Source organism: Protopterus annectens, chromosome 7.part0, assembly GCF_019279795.1.
Source record: "Protopterus annectens isolate FY-2018-M chromosome 7.part0, PAN1.0, whole genome shotgun sequence".
NCBI classification, from domain to species: domain Eukaryota; kingdom Metazoa; phylum Chordata; order Ceratodontiformes; family Protopteridae; genus Protopterus; species Protopterus annectens.
This window is the reverse complement of record NC_056739.1, coordinates 1,464,631,165-1,464,656,634: the sequence shown is the minus strand read 5'-3', so window position 1 is coordinate 1,464,656,634 and position 25,470 is coordinate 1,464,631,165. Positions and strand designations below refer to the sequence as shown.

General features: G+C 40.9%; 1 protein-coding gene across 1 annotated transcript in view; it reads right to left on the bottom strand.

Annotated features, from left to right (window-relative positions):
- The window catches only part of ITPR1 (inositol 1,4,5-trisphosphate receptor type 1), a 2,510,606-nt gene that overhangs the window by 1,513,997 nt on the left and 971,139 nt on the right, over positions 1-25,470 (bottom strand). Inside the window, exon 24 of the mRNA XM_044076407.1 lies at positions 4,749-4,916. Coding sequence (XP_043932342.1) covers positions 4,749-4,916 — 168 coding nt within the window. The remainder of the gene's footprint in view (positions 1-4,748; positions 4,917-25,470) is intronic.

Below are 25,470 nucleotides of genomic sequence, written 5' to 3'. Positions count from 1 at the left end.
GATAAGGGGTAGCCTCGAGCCAGAAACAGCTCTCGAGCTATAGAAGATGGCTGAGTTGGAGCAGAGGATCGGGTCCGAACCCAAACAGCAAGAACGAAGGCGAGATAAATAACTTTATCAACTGTTTCCTTTTGGAACCTTTTTGGATTCCATGCCCTGGGTAACATTGTCAACAGCCCATTAGCGATCTGAGGGTAGTATTAACTCAAGAGGACACAACCAAGTAGAAAAAAATGATTCTTTGTCGGGGATCTAATGCTAGAATTAAACAGCAAGGAGGCCTGGAAAGTGGAAGACAAAATAATATGCTGGGAACAAATTACAATGACAAAAGTGAAGAAATACTAGGATACTGAAACAAACAGAACCAACTATGGAAGATCAGGACAACTTGAATCAGTGTGCTGCCTGCTACTGCTAAAATTTTAATGATCTTTGCTTACACTGTAGCACCAGTTGATTTAACCATTCCATTTTTTACTGGGCGAGTGATGAGACAAATACAGTTGAACTTAAATGAAATGAGTGCCTTTTTAGCAACTACCATGAGGAAAAGTAAGAATTACTAGAAAATGGAAAGGTGGCACTTAGAAAAGATGACTAAAGCTCCAAGCTGTTAATGAGCCATTTCCAGTGTCAAGCGGACAAAGTTTGGTTCCTTCCACTTCCATCTGCCTACCATTTGACTATGAGTAAGTAGCTTAATGATGGAGTGCTCCTGAAAAGAAAGCTTTGTGACCAGTGGACTTGAGATGTTCAAAATTAAGCGAAACGGCTAACAGAGATAAAGGATAAGGCCAAGTAGTGAACAGCATGGCAAAAATATTTGGGGGAAAATGCAACCACAAAAAGCAAACACTGTAAAGCAGGCAGTACCAAATATATCAGTTTTATTAGTGCTTTTTTGTCCTTTAATAACAGTGGACATCGGGCTGACTAACCCATACTAAGTAGAATTAGATATGTATAAAATGCTCACAACATTTTTATTCAAAAATACTAAAAATATATATTTTACCAACCTTCTAAATTCTTAAAAAAATAAAGTATTATTGATTCTTTGATATTTACCTGCTTGAAATTTAACTTGCAACAGTTTCCCTGCTTTCCAAAGGGTTTTTAAAATTTACTTCTCAATTCCTTACACACTTGTATGTATGACATCTACTATTAAGCCTGTTTAAATTACTGAAGTCTCTAACCACCACTTACATACCATTAAAACGAATCAGTTTTGCCACAATCCAAAAAGCAAGGCCATATGGAACACACAGCTCTATCAAATAAATTTACAAATGTTGCAATTCACATTTATGCAGTCCTTTGCTTCTGTTAGTCAAGCTACCCAATGCATTAACTGATAAAGAATATATTTTATTTTTTGCAAATTAGGGAAACTATGTAGGTACAACTTGCTTTACAGCACTTTTCATGGTAGCAGTTTACATTGTTCCCAAGCATGCCTTTTGAATTGTTTTAGTTTATTTGTAGAAAAAGTTTATTATGGTTGAAGTGGATAATATTCTTTTGTAGACTTAGAATAAGACCAAGTTTGGTCTGACTGGATAAGACAGCAAGGGTGGGGAAAAGTTAAAATCTCTGTGAATCTTTGTGAAAAACGTCCCTATATGGAATGAATCTCTCCCTTTTTGGGAAGTGTACATGTTTATGTTGGGGGTTAAACTGCCTTTAGATTTTGAGTGTTTTTCTAAAAAGGAAAATGTGAAATGGGCTCAAAACAAGAATCTGCAATTGCAGAGATGATCAGCCTGGCAAATATTGTGCATTTATGTTGCAAGTTGGATACATTTTTTATAACAACTTTTATATCAAAATGGGTGCCTTGTCAATATTAACATGGTATATTAATTATCTCTGCAGATATAAACAAAGCAGAGAACAGAACAAGGTTAAATAGCAATGTTACAGGAGATACATTTGGATGAAAATCATGATAATTTGGCAAAAGGGATTTGACCGACATTAGGCACAGTATCTGGGGCAAAGGAAAAGGAGAGCAAATACCAATTTCAAGTAGTACTCTAATAGTGATGGAAAAGGAAGAGACAATAGAAGAGCTGTGTAAGTAAGGAGTAACTGATGCTGGTGGTGGATTAAGAGTACACTGCCTTGTATTTATACTTCACCTAAAACTAATACTATGGAGCTTTACGAATTTTGAAGGAAATGTGCTTTCAGAAGGAAAGTAGTAATGTTGGGTACTGGAACATGATTTCCAATTGTGAGGATGTATCAGGACACTAGAATGGAAAATATAAAGGTCAGATTTCTGAAGCACATGACCTTTGGTATTGAAGATTTGAACTCAGTAGTAGAAACTCTAGCAGATTTTACACATTAGTCCCAAAGAAAAAATAACTGGGCTAAATTAGATGGAAATTATATTTCTTAGGAGCATAGGTACTTAAATAAGGATCAGATCATGCAGCAGTAAAACTCAAAGATGCAAGGTAATGATTGGAAAAAAAGCAGACAGTGGCACATTTCAACTTCTCTGTTTGTGAAAGGAATTTAATTGGTACTGGATATAACTCACAAAATAATTTGCACTCATTTAAAAATAAGAAAATAAAGCTTCAGAACATGGCAGAAATAAGAAAAATATATGGGAAACAATGGGAATTTAGAGGAATAGAGAGAGATTAAAAATTGCAAAAGGGTAACTTTACAGCACAACATAGTGCATTAGGGAAAATAAATTTGGGTGATATGCAAGAGTTTCAAAAGGCTGCTCTTAAGAACCTATTTTTGATAACTCTACAGAAAACAAACACTCGTTACAGCACAACTTAGACAACATAACAGAGAGTTGTAGCCAGACTCAGGGGACCCATGACAATAAAAATAATCAGTAATCCTATAGAAGTATTAAAGGTATTTTGGAAAATTTCTGAAAATCTGTATAAAAGCAGGAGAGGAAACCAAGAAAAGGAATAATTACGAATATTTATGGAATACCTAATAACGGTAGAAGACGAGGCTCAACAATTAATGTGAAAAGGGTTGGTGAAAGGGGGAGTGGAGTTTGAGAGACACTTAAGATTTTAGAGGCTAACATCTTAAGGGAAAGATTACTACAAGGCAGCAGACAGTACTCCAAGAACTAAACCAGTGTAGGAATGGACGAAAGACTTTACCATCAGTATACAGGCGAGAGGGGGAACAAACAGCCTGATGGGGAAAAGAAACAGGCGGGATGAGAGAAAGCAGAAATCTGACATGCAGGTCAGAGACTGCTTTCTCTATCAGGGATCAGAAACTGTGAACACACAGATGAGTGCCATGTGAAAAAGCAGCTCCAGTAGAGATTGAAAGTCAATAACATAAGCTACTTATGACAAGGGGAGAATAAGTAATTCATGTAAAATACTGCATAACTATAATCAGAGGTTAGAAAAAAAAACTATAAACTGCCTTTCAATCCCCCCAAAGGGACAATGGGAGGAAATGAGGCCATAACGTATGCAGAGTGCAGACTGTTTTAGATTATGAAGTGTTTACACAGTTAATTTTACACCTCAAGTAGACTTCAAAGGATTTTTTTCCCAGGTAGACAGGAAATACTGGAGATGTGATTGGAAAGAGGTGTTAACTGGGGGCATTTTTTTTCCAGAATAATGAGCTGTATGATTTTAAGTTATTTGTAGAGTACTTTGACAAATGTTAGAGAAACAAATAGTTGAAACTATAAAAATTCTTTTGAGCTGGGATACATGATCTGAAATACCTAGATGTAGTAAATACTTAACATTTAACATTTGCTAAAAACAATCACTGGGAAATGGAAATAACCTAAACTGACTGTATTTGAAATATGAAATTATGTAAAAATGAACTGGAGGTGAAATTTCCAGAAAAGAGGAGCAGCAAATTTAATAGAAATGCATGGAATTTGTGAAAACAAAGAAAATGATCAGGAGTGAGTTTGAAGGGAATTGTACAATTTATGCTGGAGTCAATGAAAATAGTTACAAAGGAAATATTTATGTACTGCAGAACAATGTTAACTAATTACAGCTTTACTTTTATATTAGTGTGTATATTTTCATGCTACAAATGTAAACGCAATTCAATTGTTCACAATTTTAAATGGGGGCCATGGTTTAATATGTTTATAAAGCTTTTATTGAAAAATGGTCTAAAGGCATGAGGACACAAATGCATCACAGCAGTTAACTCGCTAAATTTTCTGATACATCTATGAATGTAAAGTAATTAAACTCAAACATTGCAAAGTTTTTGGGATGAAAAGCACTGAACACCCACAGCTCTGCAAACACACTCCAAACACTGCTTGTTCAACAAAATCTGGATTCCACAGATTCTGTCCTGATTAAATCCACCTTAAGATCACATGTATCCTGCAGATTAATCTCAACGTCTCATTGCTTTTTTTTTAACCAATGAATGAACTTATTTTCTGGTCTGAGTAGTCCAGTAAAAGCTCTCAACATCCAGACTTGTATTGAAGCATCTCGACGCGAGTATTAGCTAAAACCATCAAAAGGCTTTAAGGAGGAAGCTGTTAGTGAAGTAAAAACATTCTCCATGCACTGCAATGACCATTTAAACCCCACTCCTAATCTAAATGTTTTTTTATAGGTAATGGTATTGCTAAGGCTATTCACAGAAGCATTTAAATGCCTACCACCAGGTCTCCTCATAACTATTATAATAAACCAAAAACAGATTTATATCATCTCTAAAGACAGTTGTTTCCAGAGTACCTTTTTCTTGTGCTCATTTTCCCCTACAGTCACATCCATCTGTTCACTGGAGCATAATCCTTTGTAAACCCACAGCTCAGACTTCTCCACAATGGAGCGGAGTTGGTCAAGATCCTGTTTGATCTGCTTGTAATTCTCGACATCTTGACTTGTTACAAGCAGTTGTACCTTTGGGAATGAAAAAAGTCAGTTATGTACAGAAAACATGCTACCAGATCATTTAACACAGATGCATAGTGCAATTTAGCCATCTAGCAGTACTAGTACTCACCATATCAGAAGATGAAGCCCAGTCCTAAACTTTCTGTACTTTGCATACTTAAAACCTTATAAATTCCCTTCCTTGGTTTACACTTTAGTACTCTTCATAACTGCTCAAATCAGCAGCATTTTACTTCTATTCACATGTTCTTCAGCTCATATGGTGCATAATGGGACCTGTGGCTTGGGTATCCCCTATACCACACCACTATTTGAACATGAAAAAACTACAAGCAAATAAAACAAAGATACAGTATTGTGAACTCAAAAGCAAAGCTAGAACCTTCACTGTTAGGCACACAAATGAGACTAAATAGACCATGCTGCTGCAACATTTATTTGCATTTGTTTACTGGATGGTCCACTGGGCCATAGTGAACCCATTTTCAGCAGAGGCCTGGGGTGAAAAGCTCCACACTAAAGACACAATACATACAATATACAACATACAACACATTCAATACAATAGCTCAACAAGAACAGTGCATATAATGCATATGTTGCAGATGATAGGAAGTACAGTTGTGTACACTTACCATAAATGTAGATGTTCAAGTGTATTCACTGTTGCAGTCATCACATTTGGGTTATCTGCCTGCAGGTAGCCCTCAGACGGCCTAAATACCAGAGTCTGATTCCTGCATCGGATGCTCTCTCTTCTTCCATGACATCAGGTCGTCAGGGGTATAAAACATGCAGCAGACACCAATACATCAGTTTTTCTTGCCCCAGATGTCAGGTGCCCCCACAATGGGAAACAATTATGTGTTATGGTACACCTCCATCAAAAAACAAATACACCAGAAAACTTAAATACACCAAACAAGAAGGAAAGGTAGAGCCAAGAGAAGTCAGGGGGCTAGAGGGAGGGTAACCAGGACTGCAATAGTGAATACACTCAAATACGTACATTTATGGTAAGTGTACACAACTGTACTATGTTCTTCCTGTTTCAGTGTTGCAGTCATCACATTTGGGTTGATTCCCAAAGCTAAGGCAGAGAGAAGGAAGTTAGAGAGCATTAGGCCCAGCTATTAAGCCCTGCAAGACTGCAGTGGCAAAACCAGCTCTGGATTTGGAAAAAATAGGCAAGTGGTAATGCCTGGTGAAGGTATGTTCAGAGCTCCAAGAAGCAGCTTCTAGGATGTCCCTGGCAGGGACTCCTCAGAGAAAGGCTGTAGAGGTAACAGCAGCCCTGGTGGAATGGGATCCTATCCCCTGGGGGGTAGGTTTTCCATGGTGCTTGTAGCAGAAATGAATGCAATGGGCTATCCATTTTGAAATGGTTTGCTTTGAAATGGCCTTCCCCTCTGCCCCTGCAGCAAAGCCAACTAGCAGCTGTTCAAATTTTCTGAGAGGCTTAGTCCTGTCCAAATAAAATCTAAGTTGTCTGTGCATGTCCAGAGAGTGCAGTATTCATTCTCCTTTGTTTTGTGGAATAAAATAATTTGAATATTTCTCTGCCTGCAAAATGCAATGGCTAGAGCTAGACACCTTGTGAATACCCTGGGCGCAGTAGATAAGCCAAAGGGAAGTGCAGAGAACTGATAGTGCAATGAGCCTGCCCTGAAGTGTAGGTATTCCCTTGCAGGATTACCTTAAAGGAAGCTTACCTGCACATTCTAATAAGCCCAAGTTTGCCAACCAGACATCTTTGCCTAGCATAGGAAGCAGCTGTTGAAGTGTTAGCATTTTGAATTTTGAGATTACCAGAAAGGTGTTTAGAATAGAGATGTCCAGGATAGGATGCCAGGAGTTGTCTTTTCTGGGTACCAGGAAAAGTCTTGAATAAAAACCTTGTCTCCTTTGTTCTGCTGGGAATGGCTGAATAGCCCTGATACATAGGAGAGAGAGAACCTGCTGTTGGGCCTCCACCCACTGATTTGGGGGTAGGTCAGTCCAACCATTTGGGGTTGATAGGGTGTGGAAGTGGAATCTGTATCCTTGGGAAACTATATTCAAAACCCATTTGTCCTGGGTAATGAGTTCCCAGTTTTTTGCATGCAGGGCAAGCTTTCCTCCTAAGGGAGCAGGCAGTTGGGTAGGGTTTGGAATAGTCAAGGTTAAAGTCATTGTGCCATTTTTCCATAGGGGGTAGCTTGCTACTCCCTGCTTTGGAAGTGGGAGCCCCCCACTGCTTAGGCCTGTGCACAGCCTGAGACTAACCTAGGTGGTCTGCTGTTCCTGGGTTTGGACTGATGAGGCCTGGAAGTGACTGGAAAAGACCAATTCTTTGAAGGCCAATGCCTACTAAATCTGGGAGGCTGTACTTGTAGGAAATCTAACAGTTTGCATAGATTTAGCTTTTTCCTCCATCCTTTTTCAGACTACTTCTGCTTTGTTGCCAAACAGGCAGTCTTGGTTTAAGGGAGCATCCAGTAATTTAGCTTTAACATGATCTGGCAAGTTTTGCTCCTTAAGCCAAGCATGCCTTCTAAGTACAGACCCCAGTGACAGCAGCCCTGCAAGATGCTTCGAGAGTCAAAACCACATTGCAAAGTATGTTTACAACTTGTTCTGCAGAATGCATTAAATCCTGTAATTCTGTGTGTTCAGCACAGTCAGGAATCATCATTTTCTGTTTAAGCAGTCCCATAATATGCTGCTGGTACTTTAACATATGAAACTGGCAATTTAAAGCCCTAATGGCCAAGGTAGCTAAGTGTATATCTTCTTACCCCATCTGTGCAAGGCTCTAGAATCTCTATCAGAAGGGGAAGGATTTTTGGCAGCAGAAGCCTGAATGCTTTTTGGTCCTTAGGAAATGGTCTCTGGACCCCCAGTAGGATTCTTGAAGAGGAACTTGAGAGAGTCAGGTACTCTGTAATACATGTCAGGTTTTCTGGGAGCTGGAGGTAAGGTGTCTGGGGAAAGGCTAGATTCCAAGAAAGCATCATCTACAACGTCTAGAACAGAAGGGATAGCTAAAGGCCTGTGTTGAGAAAGGAGTAAGAATTCCCTAAGCCTCTTTCTGGAATCCTGGCTTTCCCAGCGGAAATGTTCCCTAAGTGTGTGCAAGATTTCACCAAAAGAAAAATCTTCTGGAGGGAAAGCAGAGGGAATGGAATCCTCTGCATCAGAATCCTCATCGGTAGACAAGGGCAAATCCTGGTAATCAGAAGGAACAGAAATATCAGATTTCAGAAGAATCAGACAGAAAATCAGTTCTAGGTCTCTTAGAGGGGGGAAGACTGGCTTCCCCTAATTAAGGTAATAAAGTCTTCAGCCATTCTAAGCATTTGTTTTTTAGGCATATGGGCCTGAGCATGCGGTTTGGATGTCAGTTTTTTTTAAGTGTGGTGCGAATTTTGGGCCTGGATGAAGATGGCGTTGGTTTAAAATGTATGTCTGTAGGCCTGAATACACCCTCAGAAGCCGGTGCCTGCACAACGGCTCTGGACCCATCCAAGGTAGAGACACATCCACAGGTTCCATACTTGAAGCATCTTGTGGCATACCGGACTCCGAATGGGTCTCAGTAGAGGCCTGCAAATCTGAAGTAGCTGGTAAAAGGGGCTGCGAAAGCGCCTCAATGAGTACCAGCAGACTGGCGACTAGCTTAACGGAAGCATAGTCAGCAGTTTTGGACCTATGTGGTCTGTGTCTGTCTTTATCCTTACGTTTTTTCGGAAGATTAGTAGTCAGATGGCTTAAAGCCATTTCGGGGTATGGATACAGAGTACCACAATAATTTGCTGCAAAGATAGCCAGACGAATAGTTTGGGGGTTGAACAAGGCACAAAAAGTACAGCGGTGTACACTTACCATAAAATGTAGATGTTAGAGTGTATTCACTGTTGCAGTCATTACATTTGGGTTATTTGCTGGCAAGTAGCCCTCAGTCGGCCTGATTATCAAAGTCTTGGGCCCTGCGTCGATTGCTGTCTCATCTTCCATGACATCAGGTAGTCAGGGGTATAAAAAAGTAACAGCAAAAACAAACTGGGTAAAACAGCAACTGAATGGTTTAAAGTCCACTTAATCCACCACAACAGATTATATGATAAACCAAAACAAGATTTAATGTAAGCGCTTACGCTGGAATAATGTTCCAGCTTCTTCAGACTACAAACAGTAAAATACTTAGAAAAAACACCTTATAAGACAATTCAAAAAACAAACTAACAATAGACTTAGTCATCCCTCCTGATGTCAAACACAAGCATTAAGAATTAAAGCTACAGGGGGGGTTACTCCAACTTAAAACACACTAGGATGCTTAAGCAACTTGACAGCACCATCATTGAAGAGAAATAAAACATATTTTGAAATAAAAATGAAAATAATAATGACAATACTGAATTTGTGTACTATAAACACCTTAAAATTGTATCCTTTACGTGGTCAAGATACGGCTATGTTAAGTCGCTCATAGATCTAATGTACTATATTTTTCTGAAGTAAAACATGATATGTGAGACCAACAGTCCACTTGAAGGACCAACAAATTCTTGCATACATATAAACCTACATATTAAAACATTAATAGTTGAAATCTTTACTTATTAGTAGTGGAAAACATGCCCCAATATTGTTAGATCAACTAACCATTCTTTAAAAGAATTTTTTTTTTTGAACTACTAGAACAAAAACAAAGGCTTTGCCGATGTATACAAACCATACCCACTAAAAGACCTCATTACAACACAGTTTAAATCACCAGCATTTAGGCACATATGAGATACTACACATTGTTGATACTGTGGACTAAGCAGGTGATATTAACAGACTACAAACCAACATGATGGATCGTGTACACCTTAAATCCACCTATTCTCCTTACACTAAACTATTCACCTAGCCAAAGCCTTCTTTTTAAGCAGGCACTTAATGGACAGGGCTTCATTTAACCCCGGTAGGGTGTACGCACCTGTCCGAATTTGCCAGGTAAGTTCAGCTTCTTCTAATGTCAGCTCCCAGGGGCTCTCTTAAATTCCTCTCTATTTTTTGTAAAACTACAAACAAAAACCCATGTGTTGGGCAATCCACAATATGTTTAGCTAAGGCATTCGTGATGACAGAATTATTGATACTATATATATGTTCATAGATTCGTTTAATTTTCCTTTCCATTTTCCCTATATAGAAAGCCTCACAGTGGTCACAGCTGCGTAGACCACTCCTCGAGAATCACAATTGAATTTAGCATCCAATATATATTCTCTTTCTCTAATAATTATATTTCTTGTAACTTTAACATAGTTACATTGATGGCATCTACCACATTTAAACATGCCTGTGTGCACCCCTTCACTATTTTTTTGGAATTCTCTACTAAATTTTTCAAGTTTAAACCTCTATAGGCAAACTGGGGCGCTTGACCAAAGGCTCTTCTTAATGCATGGTCATCTAAAATAAACCCCCAGTTTTTAATTATAATTTCCTTGATGAAATGAGAATCCAAAGAGAAGGTTGTCAAGAATCTAATAACCTGCCTATCAGTGGGAACTTGGGAAGAATTAATCTCCATCTCCAATTGTGGCTCATCGAAAAGGACATCATAACCTTTTGAAACCAAAGGGGAAAGGTAGCCTGTGCATCTTTTGTTAACATCATTAAAAATAAGTTCAATGAACGCCTGAGGGTAACCCCTTTTGTTAAACATAGATTTTAACAAATCACATTCCTTGATGAAATAGTCAAAATTAGAAACCATTCTTGCTGCCCTTACTGCTTGCCCCTTGACTACTGCTTTCTATTGATGCAAGGGGTGGGCAGCTTGAAAAATGTAGGAATGCATTAGAATAGGTGGGCTTACAGAAAATGGTGGTCCTAAATCTATTATTCAGGGTATCTTTGGAAAGGTGGATATCGAGATAATCTATCTCATCAGAACCTATTTGATAGGTGAATTCAAGAAAATTCATGAACTTCATGATCTCATCTATAAATACTTGAATTAAAACTGCTTTGCTTTTCCAAATGAGGAACATGTCATCTTGGTATCGTGTATACCAAGTTACATGTTCTCTAAATTTTAAGTTGTTAAACAAGAATACCCTTTCCCAGTAAGCCATCACACTTTTAGCAAAACTGCTACCGCATGGAGCCCCCATGGCTACCCCACTTTTCTGCAAGAAAAACTGATTCTCAAAAAATAAAAAGTTGTTATTCAAAACTCACTCCAACAAACTTTCTATGACATAGATGTCTTCGTTGTCAAGACCCCCGAGATGGCGAAATTCTCCCATTCTACACCAAGTTTTTGAGGAATAACGGTATACAGATCTTTAACATCTACTGTGACAAACGGTCATCAAAAACTATGTTTATATTCAAGAAAATGCCAAGAATCATGGCATATTTGGGGCTCAGATCTAACAATAGGTTTTAACTTACCATCCACAAATTTCGCACACACATATGTGATAGACCCTCTACCATCCACTACAGGTCTAAAAGGTGGACTGGTGAGGTCTTTGTGGATCTTTGGAGTCCCAAAGAATTCTGGAATAATGGGTGCTGGCATAGTTAAGTAGTGTAGACTATCAATACAAATACTCCCTTCCAAACACAAACCATTAAGGGTGTTATTGATTGACCTGTAGGCTCCATTCACTTGGTTGAGACTAACCTGTTCACACACTATACTGTCTAAAACAACTTGCATTTTGCTTACATAATCATGCTGATCCATGAATATTAAACCACCACCCTTATCGGGTTTCATAACTCGCACTTTACATGTATTTAACAAATTAATAAATGCCAGTTCCTCACTGTCGATGTTCTTACACCTTAGACATACCATGTATTGTTCACCAGCAACCTTCTGAAATCAATTTCACAAGCTTATATTAAATCTTGTTTTGGTTTATCATATAATCTGTTGTTGTGGATTAAGTGGACTTTAAGCCATTCAGTTGCCATTTTAGTCAGGGGTATAAAGCATGTAGCCAACACCATTACATCAGTTTTTCTTATCCCAGATGTTAGCTGTCCCCATAATGGGAAGCAATTTTATATTATAAACATATGTACACAAGCTTACACCTCCAACAAAAAAGCAAATATACCAGAAAGCTTCAAGCATAGGAAGCAAGAATAGAGGTATAGTCATATACTTAATAGAAGTCAGGGAGCTGGTGGGAGGGTAACAAGGACTGCAACAGTGAATACACTAACATCTACATTTATGGTAAGTGTACACAACTGTACTATGTTATTCATGTTTCACTGTTGCAGTCATTACATTTGGGTAGATTCCCAAAGCTAAGGAGGGGAGGAGGCAATTAGATAGCATTACGACCTGCTATAAGGCCCTGCAAGACAGCAGTGGCAAAACCAGCACTGGATTTAGAAAAAATTGGTAAGTGGTAATGCTTGGTGAAGGTATGTACTGAACTCCAAGTAGCAGCTTCTAGGATGTCCCTGGTAAGGACATGTTTGAGAAAGGCTGTAGAGGTGGATGCAGCCCTGGTTGAATGTTGTCTTATCCCTAGTGGGGTAAGTTTTCCATGGTGCTTATAGCAGAAATGAATGTAATGGCCTATCCACTTAGAAATGGTTTGCTTTGAAATGGCCTTCCCCTCTGACCCTGCAGCAAATGCAACCAGCAGTTGTTCAGATTTCCTGAGAGGCTTAGTCCTGTCCAAGTAAAATGTAAGTGGTCTGTGCACGTCCAGGAGTACAGTATTTGTTCCCCTTTGTTTTGTGGATTAGAAAAGAAGGTTGGCAAATGAATGGACTGATTAAGGGCTACACTGGATACCACCTTGGGCATAAAGGAGGGATTGGTCCTGAGGGATACCCTGTCCACATGAATGATGAAAGTTTCCACTGCTATGAGGGCCTGTAATTCAGACACCCCTTCTTGCTGAAGTGATGGCTAGAAGGAAGGCTGTTTTCCAAGAAAGGAATTTCAGCTCTGCATTTGCAGCTGGTTCAAAGGGAGGTAGAGTGAGCTTTTCCAGTACAAAGTTAAGGTTCCAGGCTGGAGTAGGGGCTCTCCTGGGAGGTCTTAAGTTTTTGGCCCCTCTGAGGAATTGCTTCAGCAGTGGATGAGAGAAGAGGTGTGGCTCTGTATTATAATGAGCTGAAATGGCAGAGGCAAGAATTTTGATGGAAGAGAAGGAAAGGCCCTTGTGAAGCATCTCAGTTAAGTATTGAAGAATGTGCAGTAAACTGGGCACAGTTGTGTCCATCCACTGTGTTTGGTTCCATACGATTTTCTAGTACCAGGCCTCCTTGCCTCCAGAATGACAACCATGACTTGCTTACTGAGGGATGGTAAAGTACAGTTTTGTACCTACCATAAATGTAGATGTCCGATAGGTATGCATCTGCAGTCATAACATATGGGTTGTCCTGCCGCAGCAGGCAGGTCGCAGGCCAGAGGCATCTGTCTCTCTCACTGACTAGGCACATGTCCACCTTCGCAGCGTCATAAAGGCATCAGGGGGGGGCATAAAGGCATTTTTTTTTCCTTTTCTCGCCCCAGATGCCAGGCAAGTCTAGGCTTAAATAAAAGTAAAAGTAGAAAAACAAAACAGCAAAAAAAAAAAATAAAAATATATACATATATACAAATACAACATAATATAATAGCCCAGCTAGCTAAGAGAGGGGAGTAGGTACCCTAGGAAGAGGACAGAGGGAAGGGAGGGTGGGTGGACTGACTGCAGATACATACCTGGGACATCATTTATGGTAGGTACAAAACTGTACTATGTCCTTCAAGGATGCATCTGCAGTCATAACATATGAGTAGAAGAATAGCAGCCAAATGGGGGAGGGAGTAAGATAATGATGGTGTAGTTAAGATCCTCCCTAAACTGGCTGCAAAAAAACCTGCGCAAATCCTGAGTATAAAGGAAGATTGTAATGCTTGGCAATGTATGCACGGAGCTCCAAGTAGCAGCTTGTAAAATGTCTTTGGTACCCACCGTAATGAAAGCTGTAGTGGCTCTTGTGGTGTGAGGTGGAGTTGTGATAGGAGTTTTCAGTAGTTGAAATGAAATGAGTGCAGAATTGAAATGAATTCAATATCATTTTTTTGATGTTTTGAATTGCTTTTGCTTTTCTCCTTGCTGGTATGCTTGATATGTTTAGTTTTGGCTGTTTTTCTGCTGGTTAGTTCTCTGTTGTAGTAGGTAGTAGCCAGTCTGTAATTTTCCCCCGTGTGTGTTAATTCTCCCCCTGTGGTGTGGGTTAGGTTGTGTGGGTAAATAGATAAATGTATAGCTTGGTACCCTGATACCCTGGATTGGCATAGAGTAGGAAGAAAGTGAATAGTTCCGCTATCCTGGTATATGGGGTGTCCCATAAGGTAGTATCTGTCCTGCCTCAGTCGATTCCAAAGTCTGGGTCCTGTCCCAGTCTGGGTCTGGTCACCACCGGATGTCGCCTGATTGTATAAACCAGGCACGCTGGGGTAGTTGGGCATCCAGCTCTATGATGATGTGGAACAGTTCTGCCATAGGTATTTGTTCCTGTGTGCCAGTTGCATGAGTGTGATTTGCTGCACTACTGAATATGTTTCAATTCCATTTGTCTGAATGTTTTCCTGAATAAGTTTCTCCCTCTGCCTCCAAGATTTTGGGTTATGTAATTGAGATAACAACTCTTTGGCAGAAGTTTTAGCAATTTTTTAAGTTATAGATGCAGGGTGTTGTAGTTTGTTAGTTGGTAGATTTGATGTGCGGGCTCCGTAGACATTAGTAGAGTTCATCAAAAGTATGAGACAGCATGCTTTCAGGCTATCGGATCCACATTTGGCTGTTGGCTCTACTGGAGCTGACAAATTACCTTCTGGAGAATGGATCTGTCCTTCAGCATGGCTTTGTAGCTCAATGAGAGAGAAAGGAAGGCATCTGCTGAGGGGGCCTTCCCTAGAGGCTTGTCAGGTCCACCCTCAGGCTGGGAGGTGGAGCAGTATGTCCAGGTCCTTGGAGTTCATACTGTGGTCTTTCTTTGAAGCGAAGGTATCTGGGTCTGGCATCAGGCCATTGGATGGTTATGGTTTTGAAGATGTCTTGATATGGTTCTGAATTTGTGAGCATGCAGTCTAGTTCTGGCTTGAGCATCTGTAGTTCTTTCTTAGCTGTGGTACATGCCATTCTCTTTTCCTGATACAGAATTCCATCCTGCCGCCCACAGGTTGAAGATGATCGGCATCTGTGGTATGTTTGTGTGCCTCCTGTTTGGGTGTGTATGTGTCTTGAAGCAGGTGTCCTTGGATGAGGAGCAGGTGTGCTGTCCTCTGGGTGTGCCTATGTGCCTGTTCTCACTGTCAGCATCTGCTAGAGATTGATGTGTCTTGTCCATCATCCTTGATACATTGAGGTCATGATTGGCGTCCCTCTTCCATGGTGTGGCCCAGCCTAGGTCTGTCTGATGTGCCTGATAGTGGTTTCTTGAGGCCCGTTTGGATGGTCTGGGGCATCTGTGGATCACCTGGCAGGCTAGGCCCACCACAGGGTCATTTTGGAGTTGGTGACAGGAATTCTCAGGGCTGTTGGAGCTGATTCTGTGGGGGTCTAGACATTGTGGGTAATGGTACCATTGTAATTTGTAGGATCAACCATTGGCAGATTGCCATAAGGACTTCAGCATGTGTAGTAAGATTTGGCCTGATATTTTCCATACTGTAAGACTAGTTTGTCTTTATTTTTGCCATGAAGTCTTGTTATCACATGTCCAGTTTTTGGTCTGTGCTTTTGTTTCTTTGAGTTATGCAAAAGCCATCTGCACCTTTGTTGTTAGTTCCACCCATGGCACTAGTGCTAGTTGGCACTTTTTGGGCTGTTGTATGTTATTTGCAGTCGTTTATTTAATATAGTTCAAATCCTTTATGTTTTTATGTTTATTTTGATTGTCAGTATGTTTAGATTCCTTACTATAGCCATGAATTTATTAAAGACTGCTGCCATGAGTAGAATGTACACATTGCAATAAGCCTCTGGGCAATCAGAATATTCAAAGGGGTATGCATAATTGATACCTGTGCTGGTAATTGGAAAATTCTGGGGTCCTTCTGCAATCTGTTCGTATAGGGACGCAGACATGATAGGACTTGAGATCTAGAGTCACCACTAGAGACTCCATGCAATGAGGCTGAAGAACTTGCTGTTCAGAGGCTGGATTAGTGAATCTTGGCGGATGTTTGAGAATAGGCCTCCTTTGAATTTTTTTTCTAGAGTAATTTGATTTTAGTTTTCTTATAGAAGGGAAGGAATTGTGTAAAGACTCCTCCTTAGCTTTCCATAGATGGGTAGTTTTCTATATTTCTGGCCTAAGTGTAAGTTGGAGTTTTAGAGCCTCTGGTGATTTGGAAGTGAAAATGGCATTCCTCTCTCCTCTCTTTTGGTTGGAAGTGTCTCAGTAGCCTGTATCCTTTGCAAGCAAAAGTAAGTTTTCCTCCTGTCTCAAGATGCCCAATTTTTGTTTTTTCCAGGGCCAGGTCATGAAGTGCCTGTAGTTGTTGTCGGTAGTTCCCTGGTAGTGTAGTGTCTGTGCTCGCAGCTGTGGACTGGGCTGTTACTGTAGTTGCCCCCGCAGCTTGTGCTGCCGGTTCCCCTAGGCTGCCACTGCCTGTAGGCACCCCTTGATTGACCTCTGCCTCTCTCCTGCTCCAATTCCTGTTTGTTGGGAAGAGGTTGTGCTGAAGGACCAATTGTCTGCTGAGGCCAATTTGGTTGGACCCCTTCTGCTTTTCTGCCTGGAATCCTTGATTGCAGAAAATCCTGGAGCTTTTTCTACCACTAACTTTTTTACCTCTGGTTAGGAGTTTAGGCTTGTTTCTTAATAGGGGCATCTAGGAGTTTAGACATCTGTGGTCTAGCGAGGATTGTTCTTTTTAGCCTGGCATGCCTTGAATCCACTGCAGGCATGCCTTCTATCTACTACAAGCCTCATACTGTCGTGTTTCAATCCTAAGGAGTGATTAGTGATTAAGGACTTAAGTGTACAAAATTCTGAACCTGTTTCACGGTATAAAAAATCCTGAAAGGACAACACATTATAGCTTATCAGACAAATGAAATTTACCTGCCTGAAAATGTGAAATTTCCTGGTACTGCAGCATGAAGAATTGCAAGTGGATGGCTAACTTTTAGGGCCATCAGAAATATAAAGGTTTTGGGAGAGGATCTCTAATTTTCTGCTGGGCTATCAAATGGGCTTTAGACAAGCAGCATGGGAAGTATGGCTCTGGCCCATAGAAATGCGCAGAAGTGGTGCAGAGAATCCAGGTTACCCTGTGGTATCATCATCTGATTGGCAGGGGCGGGGTGGGTTTTCAGGGGAGCAGTGTTAGCATCCTTTTGCATCTGTAAGAAAAGATAGCTATGCCTATGGCTGATAGTACCCTGCCTTGAAGTGTAAAAAGAGTCTTAGTAGTTTCTGTCAGGTTTCAAAATCCTCGGAGAAGAGCATCAGTGGAGACTCATTGCCTGCCTCTTCATCAGGGTCTGAATGCGGTCTGTTTGGTCAGAATGGAGTCCCCTGCGAGGAATCCGATCCCCAGGAAGAGATGGAGGAATCTGAGGGGCAGATAAATCTGAATTCCTTTTTGGAGAGGAGTCATGAGGTTCAGGGGCTCAGAGAGGGGAGGAGTTTTGGAGGGGGTTGTGAGGTCCTGTCTTTGGTGAGGTTGGGAGAAAGGATCAGTGAGGTCTCCAGCTGAATTGAGTAGGAGAGGGCCTGGAAGCCAGAGCTGCTTAGCCCTGGAAGCCTGAAGCAGGAGGAAGTTTTTGGCTTTTAGCTGCCCCGTGATTGAGTAGAGAGAGGTTTTCTTCAGTAGAGACAAGAATAAGGATAGAAGCTGGTAGGGAATGCTGTAGCCAGTGGAGTAGTCTCCTGCTTCTTCTTGGTAATCGGTGTAGCCCTGGCCAGCGCTAAGTGGTGTGGAATTGGTTGTCGGAGGCATGCGGGGCCCGAAGAGCTTTGCAGGGTTTCGGTTTCAGCCGGTCAGTAGAACTGTATAGGAGGGTTTGTGGCGAACAGAATGTGTGCAGACGCGTCCTTCCCTTTTCATACAAAAAAACCGGTCAGCAAGTAGTCTCCGATGGCATTTTTGCGGCAAAGCTAAACCAAGTCTGATCCAGCAATGGCCGGCCGACAAGGAAGGCAGAAAAAAAATTGGAAGCCGTGTTGTTTATTCCAAGCCAAAGTTAAATTATTATTGTGCAGACTTTTAAGGGCACAAGTTGAGAGAGAAATAACACAAGAAGATTTGTTTCCCACAAGAAAGACATCTATGATGGCACTCTGATTTCAGAAGAGGGCGCAACACTGTTTACTCAGTCTGAGGAAAAGTCTTGTAACTTAAGAATCTCTGCACTGGCTTAGCCCGGCGTCGACAGAAGGTGCTGAAAGTGCAGACAGAGAGATCATGAAATTTAGCCAGGCTGCAAGATTCAAAGTTTGAAGCTGTGGCTGCAGAATCTGGCCCTCCTGCTGGGACAGCAGGGCATGGATCTGAGGCAGGTCCCATGGTTCCAGTAGTGACACACTGTGCAATAGGGGGTACCAGTGTTGGCGTGGCCAGTCTGGTGCAGTAAGTATTGTCCTTGGTTTGTACTGTTTGATTTTTAGTAGCACTTTGGAGAGGAGAGGCAGAGGGGGAAAGGCATAAACAGATAGTTTTTTCCATGTGAAGGACAGGGCATCCACTTTCCAAGCTTGTCTGTGGGGAGTCCTTGTACAGTATTTGTGCAATTGGTAGTTTTGAGGGGAGGCAAACAAGTCTATCTCTAGTTTCCCCATTTCTCAAAAAGTTGAATATCTTTGGATCCAGTTTCCACTCGTGTGGGTCCATGAGATTTCTGCTTAGGTCATTTGCCAGTGTATTTAGCTTGCCCGGCAGGAAATGAGCTTGTAGGTGCACTTGGTAGCTTAAGGCTGTGTTCCACTGAGCCATGGTTAGTCTGCAGAGAGGGTATGAGTGGGCTCCCCCCTGCTTGTTTATGTACCACATAACAGTGGTGATGTCAGTCTTTACCAATAATTTTCCTGGAAGAATGTGGTCCTTGAAGGCTGTCAGAGCATTACACCTAACATTTCTTTTTGATTGATATGCAGGTGCATCAGACTCCGGTTCCATCTGCTCTGAATGCACTGCCCTGCTAAGTGAGCCCTCCATGCATAATCAGATGAGTCTATTGTTAGGGTTTTGGCAGGAGGAGGTAGAAAGAATGGCAGTCCCTTCTTTTGGTGGCAGGATTCTGCCCACCAGAGGAACTCTTTAGACAAGGTATGATAGCAGTCATTGATTCTAGGTCCTGAAAATGTTGACACCATAGGCTTTTTAGATACCATTGTAGTTTCCTCATGTGCAGTCTTGCATATGGAATTAGTAGAATGCAAAAGGCCACGAACCCCAGGGCTTGCAGTATTTCCCTTCCAGATAGCTGGGTCTTTATGGCCAGCTTTTTGAAGTATGCTGCCAAATGAACTTGTTTCTCTGCCGTGAGGTAGGCCATCTGGGAAGTTGCATTCAAGCTTGCTCCCATGAATACAATTTGTTGGCAGGGTACTAGATGTGATTTCTTTTCGTTTATGGTGTACCCCAGAAAAGTCAGTAATTTCTTTACAAATGCCAGATGATTTAACAGTATGTCCTGGCTTTCTGCCTGAATTAGACAATCGTCCAGGTATGAGTATATTTCTTTGTCTGAAAATGCAATGACTGGAGGTAGGCACTTTGTGAATACCCTGGGTGAAGTAGATAAACGAAAGTGCAGTGCAGAAAACTGATAGTACATGCAGCCTGCTCTGAAGCCTAGGTATCTTCAGCAAGATTCCCTTATTGGGATGTGCAGGTAGGCTTCCTTTAAATCCAGTGTTGCCAGCCATGCATTTTTGCCTAGCATCAGATGAAGAGTTAGCATTTTGAATTTTTGAATTACCAAAAACGTGTTTAGGATAGACAGGTCCATGATAGGATGCCAGGAATAGTCTTTTCTGGGTACCAGAAAAAGTCTTGAGTAGAAACCTTGCCCCCATTCTTCCTCTGGGACAGGTTGAACAGCCCTGATGCTCAGAAGAGAGAGAACTTGCTTTTGAGTCTCTGCCCACTGATTTTGGGGTATTTCTGGCCAACCGTTTGGGGTTGTTAAGGAGTAGAAGTGAAATCTGCATCCTTGGGAAACTATATTTGAAACCCATTTGTCATGGGTAATGAGTTCCCAGTTTTTTGCATGCAGGGCAATCTTTCCCCCTAAAGGAACAGTCAGTTGAGCAGGGCTTGGAAGGTTTAAAGTCAAGTCATTGTGACAGTTTACCATAGGGGGGTGTCTTACTACTACCAGCTTTGGAAGTGGAGCCCCCCCCCCCACACTGCTTAGGCCTATGAGTACCTTGGGACTGAAGCCTGGGCTTTCTGATGGTTCTGGGTTTGGACTGAGAAGGCCTGGAAGAGGCAGGAAAGGACCAATTCTTAGAGGGCCAGTGCCTACTAAATCTGGGAGGCTGTACTTGCAGGAAATCTTTAACAGTTTGCATAGATTTAGCTTTTTCCTCCATCTTAAGTACTTCGACTTTGTTACCAAACAGGCAGTCTTGGTTTAAGGGAGCATCCAGTAATTTAGCTTTAACATGCTCTGGCAAAGATTGCTCCTTAAGTCAAGCATGCCTTCTAAGTACAGACCCAGTGACAGTAGCCCTGCAAGATGCCTCAATGAATCAAAACCACATTGCAAAGTATGTTTTCCAACTTGTTCAGCAGAATGCGTTAAATCTTGCAATTCTTTATTTTCAGCACAGTCAGGAATCACCATAATTTTCTGTTTAAGCAATCCAATAATATGCTGCTGATACTTTAACACATGAAACTGACAGTTTAAGGCCCTAGTGGCCAAAGTTGCAGAAGTATATACCTTCTTACCCCATTTGTCCAAGGCCCAGGAATCTATCAGAGGGGGTAGGGTTTTTGGCAGTAGTAGCCTTAATGCCTTTGGGTCCCTGTGAAATGGACTCAGGATCCGCAGTAGGATTTTTAAAAAGGAACTTGAGAGTCAGGTACCCTGTAATACCAGTCAGGTTTTCTGGGAGACGGAGGTACAGAGTCAGGAGCCAGGCTAGATTCTGAGAAGGCATCTACTATGTCCAGTACAGGCGGGATAGCTAAAGGCCAGTGTTGAGGTAGGAGTACGAATTCCCTAAGCCTCTTTTTGGAGTCAGAGTAATCCTGGCTTTCCCAGCAAAAAAGCTCCTTAAGAATATGCAAGGTTTCACCAAAAGAAAAATCCTCTGGAGGGGAAGCAGTGGGAATGGAGTCCTCTGCAACAATCCTCATAGGTAGCTAAGGGCAACTCATGGTCACCAGAGAAAACAAAAATTTCAGAATCCTGATCAGAAGAATCAGAAGGAAAATCAGTTCTAGGTCTCTTAGAGGGAGAAGGGTGGTTTCCCTAATTATCTTCAGCCATTCTTATTTGTTTTTTAGGCATAGGGGCCTGACCACGTGGTCTGGGCATCCGTTTACTAGGCATGGATCAAGTTTTAGGCCTTGAAGAAGAAGATGGCGTCGGTTTAATATGAAAGTCAGTAGGCATGAATACACCCTCAGAAGCCAGTGCCTGCACAGTAGCTCCTGACCCATCCAAGGTAGAGACATCTGCAGGTTCCCCAGTCAAAGAAGCATCTCGCGGCATACCGGACTCCGAATGGGTCACAGTAGAGGCTTGCGAATCTGAATTAGTGGGTATCAGGAGCTGCGAAAGCACCAGAGTACTGGCGAACTGGCGACCAGCTTTGGAGAAGCGTCGTCGGCAGCTTTGGAGCTATGCAGTCTGTCTCTGTCTTTATTTTGCATTTTTTCAGACTGTCGGCAGTCGGGTGGCTTACCAAAACCATTTCTGGATAATTAAACAGAGTACCAAAATATTTAGATGCGAAAATGAACAGACGAATAGTTTGAGGTTTGAATAAGGCACAAAAACAGACAGCGAGGTACATCGTGGTCTGGGCCTAAGCAAGGAATGCAGTATGAATGAAAATCTTTATGAGGTATTTGCTTTCCACATGAAATACAATTGTTAACTTTTACTGACATCGGTTTAGAGCAAGAAAAAGGATCCCCAATGGGGTACTTAGCTTAGTTGAAGACTTCGGATCTGAAACTCGAAAACAAAAATTTCAGGAGTCGGCCGACCGACACTTGCAAACTGCTTCTGCTTCGTGCACCGCACGGCAAGAAAGACTGATGTAATGGCGTCTGCTGCATGCTTTACACCCCTGACTACCTGACGTCATGGAAGATGAGACAGCAACCAATGCAGGAACCAAGACTTTATTAATTAGGCCGACTGAGGGCTACTGCAAGCAGATAACCCAAATGTAATGACTACAACAGTGAAACACGAAGATAATGGTGAAATCTGAGTACAAGGATAGGTTACAATAGCAAAGATTAAGGGATTACACAATTACAATATAACAAGTTAGGATAGTTAACTTACACATGTGAGTAGCATTCTGAGAAGACCCAATGGAATATGGGTATACCTTTAGGCACTGCCATAAAACTGGAGACCAACAGGCCATGACAGACTTTTCTGTTCTGCACTAACAGGACAGTTAATCAGTGCTTCAAATATCTAAAAAAAAAAAAAACATTTATACCGTTTACCCTTAGTTGGTGGGGACTCTGAAGTGCTCTTGAAGTCTGTTCTCTCAAAGACCAATATTTTGACATGTTCACTACCACTTCATTAGTTTTACCCAGAATGAATTAGTAAACCTTTCCATTTACAAAGTATTCCTCCATCAGGATGACATGAAGGAACCCTTTCTTTATGGAAAGGAAAAAGGATTTCAAATCATCTGGCCTTGAGCTTCAAAATCCTTCTTGCGAATGTGAAGCATTTCCAGGATAAACATTTCAGTTGTGCACTCAGCTGTGAAATCATGTAGTTACTGCATCAGTATGTGACAAAAAACTACTGGAATTTCCTCTTGGGCTACTCCAGCTTAGCAAAATTCTTATTCCACAGCCTGGACTGAGCGTACCTCCTTGTCAGTAATTACATCTTTACTATGACTGCACCAAACTATTCAGAGGTTCAACACTAACCCAGAGATAAAAAGCTATAATGCTGAAACTATTCTAATGCTAAGCAGAAATACTTGCCCGCCTTACCTAAAAATTTATGCTCAAGAGCACGATGAACAGGATGCAGATATACACAGGGATGAGACAGGCTAATAAGTAAAAAAAAGTCCAAGCAGAACAGATATGAACATCCTGTACGTGATGTCAAAAAGCCTTCTGCAGTCTGTTAAATGTGAAGAGTCTACAACAGTCCAAATTAAATCCATGACAATCTCAAGCAATATGAAGATCTAAAAGAAGGTATCACATCAAGATCAAATGTTCCTACAGAGGCTTAAATCCTGGACTACAGAGGACTTGCAGTACTCATTGGTGAGGATGTGAAAGTGACAAATGCCTGCAGTCTTTTTGTAACAAACACTGGAATTAGCCATGCCAGTAGACTGGCCTGTTAAAAGCATTTTCAGAGAGATTTCTACAGAGTTATGGCAAAACACAATAGCAATAAACCAGAAAAACACTGGATTTCCAAAACGGCTGTGGACAGTGAGAAACGGCTTAATTTCAGCTCTCACAGCATGAAAAACAGAGAAGAGTTAATTTGTCTTTTTGGGTTAATTTCAGTAACTGGCAATTAAGTGCACTAATTGGATCCCAGCAAAAAAATAAAATTCAGAGAACCTGAAAGAAAGTCGATCACAAAAAGTGAAAAAAACACCGGCTGAGAAGAATCATGCAGCAGTTCAGCAAAAAAGTTCAAGCTCCAGCTTTGGTGCAAGGCATGACTTCCAGTAATCTAGAGGAAAAATAAGTCAAATGTACTCAGAGATTACTAAAACAGATGAAACGCTGAAAGATATCAAATAAGAGGCTGGAAAAAATGGAAGCAGCTTTAAACAGTTATTCATATTAGCTAATACAACTACAAAAAAAATCAGAAATCAAAATGAAGAAAAGGCCGAGTATTACACTGTTCAATAAAAGATGTTTCAGAAATGGTAGAATTAGAAGACATAGCATCTAGAGAGAAAACAATTTTCTGCTGTACCTGAGAAACTAGAAAGAACAAGCAATTTTATGAAAGCACAAATAAGCAACTGGAGTGGTATTCCACAGAAGTTAATTGAAAGGGCACATTGTGTGCATGCCCTAGACATGAGACATCAAGTATAGTACCTTAACTGTTTTAAGTGCAACCTGGATAACTGGATGGGGAACAGAAAATACACCCCTGGGATTCCACCCGAGTCCCTGCTGGACAGTGGCATAGGCTGCTGACTTGTTGGAACATGGGCTAAATTCTTGGCTAGGCTTGTAAGGGCCTCAGGCCCAATTGCCTAGTAACTTCCTATGATCCTATGAGAAAGCAACCCAGACCTTTATCAGTAAAGATGTAGTCCTATCAAGAGAAAATTGATTCTGGCAAAACTGTGGCAGAAGGACAAAGTATGAAAAGTGGGAGACAGTCTTTGTGGAAAATGATTACTTAATGTACACCACGTGGAAAAGGAGTAAATTTATTCCAGTAATCGGGGAGTGTCAAGAAGCTGGTGAGATATTCAAGCTGCTATATGCAGCTATTTTCAGAATATTTTTTCCCTGGTGGGTCAACATCACTTTTTGATGTACAACATGCCAAGGTGGAAATACAAAAGTCTGAGTAACAAAGAAGGGGATTCTGCTTTTTATTCTTCTGATAAAGCAACCCACAGAGAGTCTATGCCAGTTAAACCTTTTCCAATGCTCCAAAAGAAAATGATTGAGAGATCAAAAAAGCACAAAAGTTGGCTAGACAAACAAGGAGTACATTAGAAAAGAACCAGAGACTAGATTGGTGAGATAGAGATCAACAAGAAGAAAAAACAACTCTGACATTGAATGTGGGATTACAAAACATTTACTTCGCATGTGAAGTATGACAGAACAAGAAAACATGGAAATACTGAACTTTGATAATGTTAAACTTGTACGGGACTCCCAGTCATATGTACTACTTCATGTCCTCAATGTTTGAATCATTTAGGAGGGGGAAAGAGCAAAGAGCAAGCCAAGCATTATTAAAAACAAAATTCTTAACAGTATTTTATAATACACTATGTACACTGTACAATATACACTACGTACACTGTACAATATACCGTAAAATGTTTTCATTTTTGAGTACAACAGGGATAACTAAATTAAACAGATGTCCCTATTTTTCCCCTCTTTCCTTGTTCAGTTTCAAGAAATGTAGACACTCCAATTTAAAAAAACAAAGCCTTGACAAAAAACATAAGAAAAATTTATAGGCTTTTTCTTACTTTTGTATATGGGAATTACTGGATAAAGGCCCTTGTTTTGATCTAATAAAGTTAAGGGGAAGCAAATAAATTAAATATAATGAAAAATTTAATTCTAGCGCATAAATGTTAACAGCGCAATGTGTGTGGTAGAAGGCAAGGGTGTAGATGGCTCATGTTCTAT